The 16,498-nt window shown below is 40.8% G+C and overlaps 1 protein-coding gene across 1 annotated transcript in view; it reads left to right on the top strand.

Annotated features, from left to right (window-relative positions):
• Positions 1 to 10,427: 10,427 nt before the first annotated feature.
• Positions 10,428 to 16,498, top strand: part of ZNF292 (zinc finger protein 292) — a 50,071-nt gene continuing 44,000 nt past the window's right edge. The window contains exon 1 of the mRNA XM_058834480.1: positions 10,428 to 10,605. Coding sequence (XP_058690463.1) covers positions 10,444 to 10,605 — 162 coding nt within the window. The 5' untranslated portion in view covers positions 10,428 to 10,443. The remainder of the gene's footprint in view (positions 10,606 to 16,498) is intronic.

Below are 16,498 nucleotides of genomic sequence, written 5' to 3' on the forward strand. Positions count from 1 at the left end.
CTCAGGCCAAGATAAATTGGCCACCCTCCTTGGTGTTAAGGGGAACCTAGACATCTACCTCAGATGTAAGCATGTACAGCTGCATTTCAGATTCTTACATTTGGCCAGATAAAGCTCACAACAAGCCCAAAATACCAAAATCTCACCCTAAATTTACTCTATCCACTCCCTGTTTCAACCACTACAGTTTTTGTCAGAGCATCACTACAGACACCAAGGTTCTGAAAACAGGTTTAAAAACGCCAAGGCAGGTATCAACAGAGGATCCAGAGGCATTCTGCAGGCACCACATGGCCCCAGGATATCCACCGCTGTGATATGGCCGCATATCAACACACCACATCAGTCACAAAATTAGCAGAGACACGGCAGCATGTTTTAGGTGCCTCTGCATATGTTTTCCCTGCTCGGGGTGGAGCTGACACGATGGATCTGCCCGCGGACAAAGCCAAGACTCGGCGCTTGAGGCATGACTGGCACAAGCCCTGTGTTCAACACCTTGCAACACCCAGCTGGCACCTCGCTCACCTCAGCGCTCCCGCCCTTCCCAAGCATCCCGGTGTGCACAGACCTAACATCCAACAGCAAGGAGACACTCAAACACAGTTCAGGGCAGGGAATCACAGCAGGTCCCCAGGAGAGCAGTCTGCAGCTGTTTGCAGAGCAGGCGCTGGTGTGAAATCTCATTAACTTCGGTGATTGTCACTGTCGGACACGAAATGATTCACATGGACGCAGGTGAAAGAAGAAGCAAAGTTTTTTTGTTCTTTCAGTATTTATAGGTTTCCGACCACGACCAGGGATTGGATAGTCAGGTTACCACCTTCCCAACCGCACTGGCTGTGAGAGATGTCCATCAAAAGGCATATTTTTAATGAAATTTACAAACACCTATGTTTATAGTTACTTTCCTGGGAAAGTGGCTAGAAATTATGAAAACAATATCGAAAAACCTGATTCTCAGGGCGACAGGTGATGTCGCAAGTCCCAGTGACTTCAGAGGCATTTAATCATGTACTTACACGTTGGCTGAGCGGGGTGTACATGAGCACAGGCGCTTTGCTGGTTGCAACAATTTTTGACACTAAGCACATGTTGCAGAACGGTATTGGGATTGTCAGGTCCAAGCTTAGAAAGTCTAATCCCTGATCCCACGATTCTTAGGGGGGAAAAAAGTTAGAGGTGGCTAAGTTAGCGGGCTGTGACAAAATTAACCATGAATGTTCAGAGAACTAACTGAAGTAATGTTTGAATCATTAATGATGACTTTTCAAGAAATAACAGCAAGCAAGGAAGGTTCAAACCATAGAAAAGTATAAATACAATACTTATTTTTAAAAGAGAGAATAGAGAACATAGAGTATTTTATCATTTGATCATTTTTGTCAACCTTTTATCCCCTAAAAAGGAACAAATTATTAAATTAAAAAATTGTAAATACCTGGAAGATTATGATAATTATTAAAAACCAGTTGAAATTGGTTAGTCATGAGAAAGATTGTATCAATTGATGCTAATCTCATTCTCTGACAGGATAATTGCTTTAACAAATAAGTGCAAATAGCAGATATGATGCATCGTGACAATGACAAGCTTTTGACATTGTTCCACACAGCATTTTACTAAGTAAGCCATGTCAGTGCATTCCAGAGGTAAGTAGCAACCCTGGAGGTGCACAGCATTTGTAGAGCTGTTCTCGAAGCGCAGTAATTGATGGTTTGTTGTCATTCTGGGAAGCTTTCTCAGGAGGAGTCCCACAGTACGTCATCCTGGGAACAGTTTTACACCCCACATCCATTAACAGCCTGGGTGATGGCATTTGAGTGCACTGACACAGTTTGGCAGTGACATCAGCTTGGGTAAAGTGGCAAAGTGCTTTGAAGGATGGAAATAGCACTAAAAATGGGTCCTAAAGAATCAGCCTAAAATCAATCAGACAAAATACAAAGCAGACAACACTTTGGGAAGAGAAATCTAATGAGGGCAGAAAGTTAAATATAGAATAGGAAACGACTGTGTAGGCAGAAAACAATGGGGGAGATCACAAACTAGAGCCAACAATGTAATAGATGACACAAAGAGCAATCATTCCACTTAATTCAGCTCTGGCAAAGTCCCAGAAAATGCAGAACTGAGTTGGGCACTGGACACTGTGCTCCGAGAAATAAAACTTGCAGTCCATTGCTGAGGGTGAGGGACACATATGACAGCAAGGAATGTTGTGATGTCCCTTCAGCTGTGAGGAAAGCTGAAGGGATGAGGTTTATGTGGCTTAGAAGTAGGGCAGTAAATTGCAAAATAAAGAGCTAAAGGAGAGGTATTATAGTGGCACTCAAAAATGTAGTAAGCTGCCATAAAAGATTTGGTGCCTATTGTTCCACTGTGACAACTAGAGGAAGAACAAAGATCAAATGAATTTCCAGCAGGGATTTAAGTCGAATACTATGAATCCAATCAAACAGTTCAGATTGCAAAGCATTTAAACAAGCTATTTTAGGGGCTGTGAAATCTTCCCTCCAGAAGTCCTGAGCCTGCTTCTTTTGAAATGCCACACAACAACTTTGTTTGTATGATTAATAAAAATATTAAAGGTACATGGTCACCAGTGAGTTTGAAAGCCTGTTTGGTCTCTGTAAGCCAAAAGTTACCCAGAATTGCTACATCATTGCAAGTCCACATCACAAATATTTGCTGTTTCTGTAAGCATGGGTTTGAACAGCAACAGGATCAGACCCACATTTTTCCTTGCACAATGGTGCCCAAGTAATGGCATGCACGTCTCAGATCTTTTAATGTAACATAATTTAATGCAGGTTTTGTATTTGAATAGTATGCATAAATCACTGAAAAAGAATTGCTATCTCTCTATAAGAAAGGAGCTACTAAACAGTGTGTACTAGACAAAGGAAATATTTTTCAAGAGGTTTGCCTGAGGGAGGATTTAACAGAGGAAGTTAATGCATTCCAGCAAGAATCTCCATCACTATACCAGTGGATTAATTGTAAGTAAATCTAAGGCTCTGAGTGAGGAAAATTTGTAACATAAGGATTGTAGATGAACAGTGTGGGATGGCTGTTGAAGATAAATACATAGTTTGAAACAATTTTTTAACTGGTTATATTTTTTCAGCATTTTGTTATTCCCATGACTAACTCTCAGCTATAAGAATGAGGTTTTGATTTAATTCCAAGAAATCATTTTTAATCAAGAATTCATTAAATTTCCATCTTTTCATTTTCACTACAGTGGTTTCTTTTTCTGTGCAATGATTTTATCATCTGATTGCAATCAATACTGCTGTAACAGGCAGTATATGTAGTTCATCATCAGTCAGAGAATGGTAAGGGATTACAGAACATTTATACTACCCCCTCTTAAAGTCCATCCCTCTACCTCCTCCTCCTGCCATTTGCAGGTTGCACCATTTTTTCCTTCTATTGACATGGAGATCTATATTTTACCAAAGGTTTTCAATAATAATTTACTGAAAAATTAAATGAAATATTTTTAAAAAAATAAATGTGTTGCTGTAAAATGTGTTCTTGAGAAGCAGTTTTATGCTTTATCATAGCAAAAATCTGGGTACCACTACTAAGTAATCAATTGGTTATAAACAGCTAAATCATGAAGAATCAGGAATGCAGAATGCATATCAACATGAAAAAAACCCACATTCTTTTAACTGACCTTACACCTACAAGTAAATTCTTGCTTTATCTATAGCAGGATAATCAGTTTTTATTTTAAATATACTCTCTCCTTCCCAACTTGTTCACAAGAACTGCGCTATCCTGGTGACCAATCCCTTTCTTCCATACTTATGAAAAATATTCAGTTCTTAGACACAAAATTAAAGTAACCCCCCCAAAAAAACCCCAACCCCCCCCCCCAAAAAAACGGGGAAGATAATGAAGAAAAAAATGCAATGGCCCTTTCTTTGTTGTAATAATTTCTTAAAGTATAGCTAAAACTCTGCTAGATTCTCTTAATGAGAATTTAACTATTGAGGAGTCAGGCAGTGTGCGCTGGGAAGCGAAGAAAGGAAAATTATAAATAGAAAACACAACTGGAAAGGTAGAAAGGTACCATTAATTACAGGTATTAGCACTGTGGTTTGTATTAAATTATGTTAAATGAGAACATATCCACTCCCTTACTTTTAAGATAGCTCTGAAAATATTTGGTAAGATTTCCTTCTGAAAAAACAGCTCAAGCCATAACCCAGGCTGTATTTTCAAATGTGCTGTCTTCCCTCATCATTAATTTGCTCCTTTCTGCAACCTGAAAATGGATATTGCAAAAGATTTTTCCATTTCTTCCTCCAGCTTATGCAAAGACAACCTAAGAACAGGCTCTGCTCAGTTGTTTTTTTCCTTGCTGTCAAATATACAGGTCATGTTGATTACTGAGTAATATATAGACCTACATAAGTGATTTTGAATATAGGTGAATGCGGGCCCAGCCTTGACAGAAGGCAGCAGTATCATTAAGGAAGATGTAACTACACAACATTAATTTTCTTGCCTCTTTTGGAGATTATGTTTTTATTTGCAATTAATTTTCATGATCAGATCCCTTTGTGCAAATCTACCATTCTACTATTTTCATGAAGTTTATTTTGTAAACTTGTGGAAGAACATCTACATGCCTCAGAAACAGCACTATTTATTGTCTAGTATGATAGCTATGTCTGTTTCAACATATTCAATAATCAGTTACACCATTTTTCTTCACACATTACCATCCTTCAGCTTGAAAAGCTTTGTCCTAACTAAGCTTACTTCTACTGTTTCCAGACCGAAATTACACTTATTTTCACCTTTTGTTTCACTAAGCTAAATGAACTATTTTTATTCTCTCTCATGAAACAGATTCTCCATTTTACTGATCTTTCTTTGAGTCCTTCTCTGTACCTCCTGCAGTGCGATCTCCTCTTTTCTGACTAATAGTGACCAGAATCGCATAAATCGTTTCAGATGAGATGAGACCAATGTTTTTATCCGCAGTATCTAATGGAAACAGCTGACCTGGCATGTCATGTGATTTTAGTAAGTTTTTTTGCAGCTGAATTATATCTATGTTGGTCATCCTCAAGTAACACAATGAGCACTTCCTACCTACTGTTACTTCCAAATAATGAGATTCTTCCCCAGCAGAAAGTATTGCTATCAGTCTCCTTGCATGCTGTGTTATTAAAATTAATCCTCTCTGTTATTAAGGTTCTGAAGGCCACTTAGTCTTGATCGTTCTCATATTGAAATTGTCTCACTGTTTTGTATCATCAGTATGTTTCATTATTATAGCTCTTTTTTTTTTTCCCCTACACCACTGATGGAAATTTCTGGATGAATAAAGATCTTCTGATGTTTCAGATGGGTATAGGATTGGTTTCTTGCTTTCATCTCAAATGTGGAAACATTCATTTTCATATATTCTTTCTCATTAGCCACTACTTTAATTTCCTTTGTAAAGGAACCTGAGCTTCTAAAACTTGTCACTTTCTTCTTACCCTTCTTAATATTTTTCAAATAATCATTTTGTTCCATTCCTTTCAAGATTTTGATTGTTCCAAATGACCCTTCTGAAGTGGCTATTTATCAAGCTGGGGCTGTCACTCTTGTTTGAGATTCTAATTACAGTTTTTTCAGAGAGATTTGGCAGCTGCCAAACTTTTTCCACATGCAAGTCCTCAACCACCTAGATGCATTTGTCATCACGAGATCATTCCCTTAATTTCTCAAAGTTTGACCTTTGAAATTCAGAGCCTTTGTTATCAACCTACTTTTGTTCAAGTAGTGTTTTCCCTAATTAATCTTCCAAAACTATTTCTGTCCAGACTTGACACCAAACGTCTCCAGCACATCTTCATACTCTCAAACAGAAGCTCTTTGACACATTTTCCCAACTCAAACAAGCTCTACTTTATTTATCCTGTCGCTGTTTGTTTCTTCAATATCTATCACACTGCAAATTCTAATCCTCCATTAATCCCCTTAGCTTACCAAACACCATGAGTGTTTTAATATTTGTGTGATCCCATCCTAATCTATATTCTGTCATATCTTCTGTTATCCCTCAAAGATCTAGTTTTGTTGCCAGGGTTCCAGTAATATACAAATATCACAGTTGTTTCTTGCTAACATGACATTATCCCTGGAAGAGTTAGTCCTCCTCATAACTGCTGGCTATATATGCAGTCTAAGCTACATTGTCATCACAATTCCAACCCTCTCTGCTGTCATCATCCTAATAATCTCTGATATTTCTTGTGCTATTTGCTTGATTTCCCTCTTCCACTACCTAAAAACAAATAGTGGGAGACTAATTTTTCATCTATATTTAAAGCTATTTCAAATAACGGATAGGCAAATAACCCACATAAAGGGGAGTTTGGGTCACAAAGACTCCTTTATCTCTTATGCATTTCTAACCAGGCCTTGCATCCCAAAACATAAAGAGTATCTGATGTGCCTCTTCTAAATGACAGCTTTATATGAGACAGGAGAATTGAAGTATAGAGCTAGAAAAACACCACACTATGGGAATAATGAATCAGTCAAGGAAGCAGCAAGAATAAGAGAACAGGGAAGAGTGTAACTGAACCCCAAAGAAATTTCTGATGGTGAGGAATACTTACTGCTACAAGTCCTTACCTTAAGTCTTTACTTCTAGCACACCCAAGTAATAAGCCTTTCAGGTCCTCTTAACAAAAAATTCTGTCTTTGAACTGGTGTAAAATTCAGGTCCCTTCCCTTCCAGTCTTCCATCCTTTTTTTGTTTTTTCTCTTCATCTTCACTGTCTTTGTTCTTTGGACTGTTTTGGTTGGGTTCATTTTCTTCACCCCTGCTTTTAATTGTCCTTTCCAAAACATGCATCTTCCCCATCTGCTTCTCTCTTCTTTGTACTCTCCATTTTAACAGCAAGTGGGTTACTTGACTATATTTACAATTAGAGTCAATGTTTCTTCTGCAATGTAAGCTTCCTTTCTCTTCTATTCACATTCTTCCACTGTCACATATTCTGCCCCACATGTCCATGAAGAAAACAGATATCTGAAAAGAATCTTCTCTGCACAATCTTTCACCTTTCACCATCAAGCACCAGCTCTTCTCTTCCATGAGCTCTATCCACCACAGTGTAGCTTCTGTCAGGAGTCAAATATAGGATGAATAACATGGCCTTGTAGTTGCTCTTTACTCTTTTTCTCAGGCCATTGCCATGCTTGACTCAGTTGCTGTCATCATGTTCTCACTGTTGTCAAGAAAAAAAATTACTCCTTTGTTTTTCACCACTGTTTGTGGTTGTTCCTTCTACTTAATAATTCTTTTCTGGGTCTCTTAGATATAAGCCTAGCAATTAACTGCCTGTGAGTCATGATTAAAGACAGGAGTCCTCCCTTGCACAAGGCCCCTGGAGGCGTAAGTGCAAGTGCTCTGCAGCGTAGCACAACTGAAGGACAGGCTAGTCTCCGCTTGACCCTGAGGAGAACAAAACAAACAACACTTACTCTGCCCTCTCAGAGCGCTAACCTTTGGCATGAGTGAGAAACCCAGACTCCCTTTCTCCTTCCTTCCTGGCCTGGGCTCAATTCAGAACACCCCCTGGTCAAGGCAGAAACAATACAGCAAGCTAAAGCAAGGATAGACTATCAATTGGGCTATTGTGGCTCACCCTTAAGTGAAAATAATTCTAAACAGCACAGTAGTTATCTAAAGAAGAAGGTACTTTAGATCCTGCAGGTATATTAAGTGATTGAGAAAGAATAAATATGTCTTCATGCCACTGTTTCTAGCATTTGCATGACTGACTAGTACTGATGTCATAGGCAGTTTGGTAGTGAGGGATACATACAAACCAGATTTTCCCGATACTAAGCCTTAAATGGAAAAGCTGAAAGTTTTCTCTTCTGCTTGTAACAGAACGGATTTCCTGTACAATAAAAGTCAAGGAACTTAAAATGTTTCAGGCTTACAAGTCACAAATAAGATATCTACTTGGACGTTTGTACAGAAAACTAGAAACACCACTTTGGGTTCATTGCTGTGACCCAAAATGTGGTCGTTTTTGGACCAGATTCCAAGGCCTGTCTCCAAAATGTTGCATATTCAGTGCCATCACCGTGAATGTCTGCACTTGCAGACTAATGTTTCTGCAGTCCTGGAGGAACCTCTTTTCTTCCCAGCTCTGACTTAGTGTTCATTTCACAATAAGCCTCAACTTCTTATAAATGAAAATGGTAGACTTGCCAATACATCAAGCAACACAGTCAATTTATTAATCTGCTCAATAAAAGGTGAGCAAGTATTACAGCACACTGGGTGTGTTGAGGGTCTCCACCCTATGCAACACACAAATTCAGGTCTCAGAGGTTAGTCTCTTATACCATTCTAGGCACTTCCTCAAATCTTCAGTTATTTTCTACTTGCTTTTTCTTCATAATCAGCAGTTGTGGTTTTTGGACATCTGTTGGGGAGGTGGTCTGAGATGGTCTTCTGATGTCTCTTTAGTCTCCCATCTTTCTCTTAAAATATCTTTTTCCATTAGCAGTTTCTTCAAGCAAGCATATATTTTGTTAGTGAGCATATATTTTGCAAGCTTTCTTTCAATCATTTCACAAGCTAAAGCTCACCTGTCTAAAAATACCTTCACAGGCTCTTTCCTCAGTTATTACAAAACTCAAAGTTAGCATGTTTCAAAATGCTTTTGTAGAGCTTTCTAGCTCCTGTTAGTCCTACTTCCCCTTTTTAAGTGATTACAAATTTTCTTAAAACTGATTTATAGTTTATATAAAGGATAGTTTAAACTACAAGGTAGTTTAAATCTTAAAATTTTGTTGTTAGAACAAGGTGGTAGCTAAAAGCTTATTACTTTGTTAAACTTTACTCCCATGCTTTATTTTAGCTGTTTTTCAAAACTTTTCTTTGTAATAATCCCATGGTCTCTGCCTGCATTGCTTGCAGACACACTTAGATAGGCGACTGCTATTTGATTGACACAAATCACCACTAAATTTCTCACAAGCTTTCAACTGTGTGCAAGAACTAGGTAGCATCATTTGTCTTTTGTGACCAAAAAAAAAAAAAGAGAACATCAAATCCATCCCACAATCACACAAGCTAAGATAGCAGATATGGGATTTTGAGTTACACTTGTGCCAGTGCAAGACTGAAAGGCATATTTAGGGGTCTGCTGGTAGTCTCTTCCAGTCAAAAGGCCGTTACACCCAGTTTACGTTTGTGTAAAGTACCAGTGCTCCTCATTTTTCAGATGATGTAAAATGCCCAGCTTAAGACCGTTTAAGACAGGCTGGCTATGAGAAATTATTCAGTTCAGCTTGGGCAGGGCTCTCACTGCTATAACTCATTTCCTCCTCAATTCCTCAATGAGGACTGGCAACACGGAGAGTGTGAAGCCATCAACACACATCAACCTGTGCAACCTAGAAGACTGCAAAACATGCATCCATGCCAATTCAGTGTCCATGATGTTTTCCTTCTCACCATAATCAATGCCTCAGGCCCATCTCCAGTACTTACAACACCTGTGACAGATGAAGAAGTCTCCTCAGCTAATTTAATAGATGCAGGGAAAGACAATGTCCATCACTGGAGCTTTGTGGTGATGTGAATACATCACCAGCGTGTGAGAGGGTGTTTGGCCCAGCATGCAAGGGCAACAAAGCCCACCAGAACCTCCAGATCTCAACTGCTTCATTTCCAATGCACTTCCCATTTCCAATTATAAATGCAGGACAATCTAGGTGTGAAGACAACTCAGTGGCATCCTTGACGCTAACACTTCCTGCGGAGGAAGTAAGGTGACATAATCAACAAGCCACAAAAGTGGTGTCGCCTATGGCCCGTCCAGCAGCAGTTTGTGCCACATGGTGCTCTCAGGTGAAAGGATTCGATGTGACCACTAGTACCATGGTCTAGTTGACATCATGGTGTTCAGGAATGGATTAGATGAGATGATCTGAGAGGTCTTTCCCAGTCCAATTGATTCCGTGATTCTGAACTTGAGGGACAGTGGCAAAAACTAACCAGACCAGACCAGAGCAGACCTCACAGCCCCCGAGGCCGCCATTTGCAGCCGTTTTGCCGCCAAAACGCGTCGCCGCGCGGGCGGGGGAGGGCCCCGTCACGTGGCCGCGCGGGGGCGCGCCCCGGCGCGAGTGGCGTCGCGTCACGTGAGGCGCGGAGGCCCCGCCCCCTCCCCGGCCCCAGCCCGTTGCGCCGCGGGGGGACGGCGGGCGGTGCGCGCGCGCGCGCGCCGCGCGCTCCCGCGCGTCTCCATCTCCTCCGCACGTGACCCCCCGTCCCTGGAACGTGGCATTGTGTAATCACGTGACCCGGGAGCGGAGCGGGGGGAGCCGAGGGAGGCAGGGAGGGAGGAAAGGGGGGCGGGGGGGGCTGCGTACGCGACGGAGCGGGGTGCGAAGATGGCGGACGAGGAGGCCGAGCGGGAGAGCGGCGGCCCGGGCGGCGACCTCCTGGAGCTGCGGCGCCTGCGGGAGCGGCTGCTGGAGCTGGAGACGGGGCTGCGGGAGAGCCGCGAGCCGGCCGTGCAGGCGGCCACCGAGTACTGCAAGCAGCTCTGCCAGGTCAGGCCGCCTCTTCCCTTTTCCCTTCCCTTCCTCCGTGCCCTGCCTCCGCCCGCTCCCTCCCCTCCCCCGCGGGGTGTGTGTGTGAGCTTGGCCGGGCCGGAGCGCGGGGGCCGGGCGGGACCAGCGCCGCCCCCGCCGCGGGGAACCCGCAACCGGCGGCCCGGTGCGGCGGCCGGCCCGGGAGGAGGGGAGCGGGGACTCGGTGCTCGGGAGCGGGCCGGGCGATAGACGTCGCCGCCGCCGCTCGTTGTGGTCTGAGGCGGAGTGGCCCCCGCGCCCGCTGCCGCTCCGGCCCGGCCCGTAATCCCCATCCCCCGCTTCGCCTCCCCCCGACCGGTTCTCGCGGTCTCCAGGCCCCTTTGTTGTGCTCTGCGGCTCGGCTTATCGAAGGGCCCTTTGTTCCTGGCGGTGGCGGACCGGGCCCCCCCCCCGTCCCCGTCCCTTCGACACCCCTCCTCCCCTGGGGGCAAAGGGAGGGAGGCGGCGGTCCGGGAGGTGGGGGCTCCGCCGCTCCTCTGAGGGGCCGGGCACGAGCTGGAAGTCTGTCCCGGGTCCTTCGGCGCGAGGCTCCTGCTCTATGCCCCCTTCCTTCCCCCCGCTGCCTTTCCTATCTCGTACCCTGGAGAGATAGTGGAGTTTCTGCCATTCTGGGAAGGTGTGAAGGTGGTGGTGGACTATACAGAGTCGCCGGTGGTGGTGGCAGGTCTGTGGTGCTGCTCCCCTTTTCTCGCCCTGTCAAGGGAGCGCAATCCCACCTCGGGAGAGGGCTCCCGAGCCGGCACTGTTTGAAGCACCATTGTGTGTAATTATTCTGCCTATGGGAAAAGGCCCGCTTCCCGGACCTTGGGCTGGTCCTAAGGCAGGGTTTGTTTGCAGGTGTTTCTTCTGAGCTAGTGACCCTGCTGAGTATTCGTTCCTAAACAAACTTTGTGGTACTATCTCCACAGACTGCTAAAAAAGCAGACCATTTTAGTCATGTGTATGACTTGTACGTTATGTACATGGCCTTGATCTCTCTTAGGTGTTCTTTCTTGGATAGCATTAGGTGCATCCTAATGTATAAAACAAGTTCTCAAATATTTTGGGCCGCAGAAGCCACTACTTCTGTAGCTTTACTTTGTTTAATAGTCTGGCTGATACAAATGATAGTGTTTGTTTACGCATTGCTATCGCCCATTCATAGACAGTCAGGCAAATTTTTACGAGGTGGAATGGATAAGAGTGAATTCACATGGTTAGTTTGAAATGTGTTTTATTTGTGATTTTGTATCTGGTTTCTTAAAGAGTTCATTATTGGTGGCCATTGTAGCATGCTAATTTCACATCTGTCGTTTCTGGATTAAACTGGGCTCTACTTTCTACTAACCAGGAAGATTTGCTACTAAATATTTTAAGCATAGTTTTATTTTATTTTATATATACAGGATTCATAATCAGGTTTGTTTTTTGCTGGTCAAAATTTATCATGTTGTGCTAGGTTAGACTGTCCATGTTGAGGCACAGAAACATTGGTTTAAGCACAGAGATTGGTTATGTTGGTTCAGATCAGTGTGTTCTCGGTCTATTTTATCTTTGTGCCTACTTTCTTAACTTTATATGCTGAGAGGTGGAAATCTGCCTTTCCTGGCTCCGGCTCGACTTGTGAATGAGCTGTTCATTGAACTGAAGTAGTGTTGGGTAGGTGGGAATGAAGACACCATCCTTGACATGTACAGAGTAGATTACTGATGTCTAAAGTAGATTTATCACTGAAGTTGTGATTATGTGTTCTCAGTGAGTGGCTTCAAGAGTTGTTTGATTCATTTAAAGTTTAATAAGTTTGAATAGTCTTCTTATTACTTTAATGTTACAAAAGTTTTGTAACTTTTGTAACTGACTGTTACAAAAGTCAGTTGTAATGCCCAAATTTACTAGGTTACTTAGCCATGCACTTTTTAAAAGCAAGTCTCACTGAATCTCACAAATCAGTTGTGTAGAAACTGACTTAGAAATCATGCTGTTTTGAAATTAATTACTCCTTTAATTAAATAATTAATTAATTGTTCCTTCCATACTAAGATTTATAGTACAGCCATATCATGCAGACTGAAGGCTGATGTGTAACACTGAGGGTTGAGATATGCCATTTAATGTTGAAAGATCTTGCTTTTCAAATTTTGAACAGAGGTCTAAACAGATGCTTAATGTATTAAAAAGTGTTGTTAGGCAAGTGTTTTTGTACTGGCTGAGCAGGCACTTTTTAAAATCTGTCCACCTGTACTTGTGGTGCCAGAATACTTAAACAGCCTCTTCTGCAGTATTAATCCTTTATTTGGGCTAATACAAAATAGTATTAATGATTCAGAGAGTAGGCTTAGCTACTTAGTTTGCACTGCATGACACAAATTGTAGAAAAAACATGTAGGCTGTTCTAGGTCAGCCTTCTCAAGACATCAGTTCAAAAGCCATCTCAGAAATCTCTTCAAATAACAGTTTAAAGGTATCTGCCATGCTTTCTAGAATAAAGCCTTTGAAAATATATGCATGAAAAAAGGATTTGGTCAAATATATGGAAATGAGAGTTATTATATATATAAATTGAATATATATCACTTATTTATATCTTAGGTCTAGAAGCTCAGTAATGAAGAAATATTTTAGTATTTCTCTCAGTATAATTTCACCTGCTTTTTCTTTTTTTTCTTCATGCTTAGTTTCTAGCCATGTAATAACTGCACGGATCTTGGACTGTCTGGTGTCCTTGTTTTGTTTTGCCAGGTACTCACTCTGGAACTCAGCAACCACCTAGCTTGTTGCCATAAATTAACTTTTATTTTTTTAATTAAGTGGGTAGCAGTGTTCAAGAAATAAGCTTATTTTCAAACTGATGGAAGCTAAAGAATGTGCAGTAAAGCATGGAAAGATCCTTAGGTTCAAAGGCAAATAAAGGATTTAAGTATTCTGTGCTTATTAAATGAAGTGGGAGTTGTACAGCCAAGTCCTTTATCTGCTTTTGAAATACCTCAGTTTGAAATATTTTATTGTTTAGAACCCAACACTGTAGAACAATTGTTAAAAACACAGAAAAACAAGACCCTTTTACCTTGACAGAAAATGTTATAGAACTGTTTTCTTCTCTTGTAAGAATAAAGTTTACTTTGATGTATTTTATATCCAGAATTTCATTAGCTATAAATATGTTTGTGTGCTGCTGCTGATTGCTCTGTGAAATAGTGCAATTATTCTTTAATTTTAAGGGGATTATAGGCTGGATCTTAATCCTGTACCAGATCTGTGTGATTGTGGTTCTGTTCTCCATTATCAACATGCAGTAGAGAGCATTATTTTTATTGTTATAGGGTGGAATTCACATCCATATCAGTATATGTAAAATTATTTTTTAATTGTGATTTGTGCTCTTCTGTTGCGATTTGATAATGAGCAAATCCTTGACAAAATGGTTATATTTTCACAAACTGTATGAGTGCAGACTGTGGCAGACAAAACAGATATCTTCATCTGTAGTGACTGAAAATTGCAAATGTAAATTTTGCAAGAATTCAGAATGGCCCAAAGAAGATTGCTGTTCTTGTCACCATGTGGTGGCTGATTAGATTATTTTCAGACTTGGCTCTTAAAGGTGACCAGTTGTTTATATTCAGTTGGAAAAGACCAAAAATGTATGTTTGGGTTGTCTGTGCTTAAGAGCTAGGTGAGTGTGCTGCTGGTGGGTATATCAAAGTTCCTCACTATGGGCTGTGTTCCCTTCCAATTATCATTTTTATTTATTTTTTTTTTAAATTTTGATAAATAAAAAAATACAGATTGCAGGCTGGTAATAAATTTTCTGTGGTCATTAGGTTGTGAAGTCTTTTTGGTGCTTCTGCCTCTTCTGACTGTGTTTCTGTAGTTGATGTGTTTTGAGTTTTGCCTTCTTTGTTATTTTGACACTTCATCTCTTTCCTGAATCTGCTTCTAAGGATTGGGGTTTTTTTTAGTCCTGCTGTACTTTGTGGTACAAATTCTCCAAAACTGTAAGGTGGTTAGGTTTGTTGTACTGATGTACAAGTTGTCAGCAAAAAGCGTCCTTCCTATATTATAGGCATAAGATACTATTTGGATGGTTGTGAGACCTTTCCCCAATAACTTTGTCTGCACTTTCAGTTCATTTCTTGGTTGTCTTGTCATGTCTGCCTGTTATGAGAAAGATCACATGTTAAAATGTGTTAAAAGTGTGCTTAGCTTTTAGTAGACGTATTAATATCTTTCCATTTTACCCAGAAGTAACCTAGAATCTTCTTAACACTAGTAGCAGAAAAGATGTAATGATGATAGAAAAATTTGGGGGGCTCTGGTGGTAATGGAAATTTTTAGAAGACACCCCAAAACTTCTTTTAAAGGAAAAATATTTTTAGCTGTTCTGGCTGTGCAGTTTGTTCCTACTGTTTTAAGCTGGTTTTTACTGTGTGTTGAGGTTCTAGTGAAGTGTTACGACCTTAAGGTCCTACCCTATTTTTTTGGGATATCCTGTCATGCTAGAGTAGATCTTGGTAATATTCAGGGATACGTAATCTAAGGTGTCCCCCCTAAAAGCAGACCTGCATGTCTCTACATAAAAACCTTTACTATTATTATTATTATTGTAATTGTTTTATAATACAGATTTTCGCTAATTTTTTGTTTCTATTGGAGTCTAATGTTTTCTCTTACAAATTCTCCTAATAATCTTACTATATAATTGGCATTCAGTTTTAATACCTCACAGACTTCACAACTTTCTGGTGCTGTCACCCTCTTCAGCTGTCATTGTCTTCCTTGCTTTTAGTCTCTCAGTTCTCAACTTCCTCTTCAGACCCAAAGTGACAGAAATAATCTTCAGTTCTATACAAAAAATTTGAAATAAAGCCTTTCTTAAATCTTTTTCTTATATGTTCTGGATTTATCCAAACTCAGAGTCTGTCTTAATCTAATGACAAGGAAGTGTTTCAGTGGGCTGCTTTATTTTTTTCTGCAGGAGTTAGAGTATGATCCCTTGCCAAGAGTAATTCTGTGTATAAAGACCTCAACAGCCTTTGAAGGATTTTTTTTTGCTATTTCACTGAACACCTGCAGTTGTGATGTGACCATAAGATTAGTGTTCACTGATGGTGAGAAACACCACCCACAAAATGTCAGGTGCCTTTTTAATAGAAATATGAAGGCATTTCCTCTTTTTCTTAATATCATACTTGATTTCTTACTTCAGACAACTTTTGTCAGACTCTCCACTGAATGGATAGGTAGATGTCCACCTTAGATTTTGTTTGGCTCAACAGCTAACAGTGATGTTTACATTATACAGGCACTGGTGGAATGTAGCTGTTAGTAAGTGAATATTTTTTTAACTTTCAATTCAGTTATGCCCTGTCTAATCAAGTCTGTGTCTCTTCTTTTGGGTATGCATGAATTCCATAGTTTCCAGTGCTTTAGGTAAAAAGTGTTTTCTGTTGAGTCCACTGAGTGGTTTTTACACTGAGGTAACACTTAAAAGTTTGTTATGATGTTTCTGTCTTTGCACATTTTCCTCTACCATTCTGTGTGTTGCTTCTGGTCTCACACACAGTTCCTATCTTTTTCTAAATACATTACCATGAGTGCAAAATTCCTATCATAACTTCCAATACTTTCAATTTTACTTCTATAACTGTGACCTCCAGATGTTCTGCTATTCAGGGAGATATGTACAGCTGCCAGAAATTGCAAGGAATCTGCTAAAATATAGTACACCACACAGATTTCCAAGTGCATGAAGAGAAACACCTGTCATCACTGTGTCAAGTCATGCAGACTTTCAGCTGCCTGAGGCATTTTTGTGCTACTTCATCACTGTGAGACCTGCTATGTCAAACAGTCACATTATCTCTTTGACTGG

This window comes from Poecile atricapillus, chromosome 3 (assembly GCF_030490865.1).
Source record: "Poecile atricapillus isolate bPoeAtr1 chromosome 3, bPoeAtr1.hap1, whole genome shotgun sequence".
In the NCBI taxonomy this organism is placed as follows: domain Eukaryota; kingdom Metazoa; phylum Chordata; class Aves; order Passeriformes; family Paridae; genus Poecile; species Poecile atricapillus.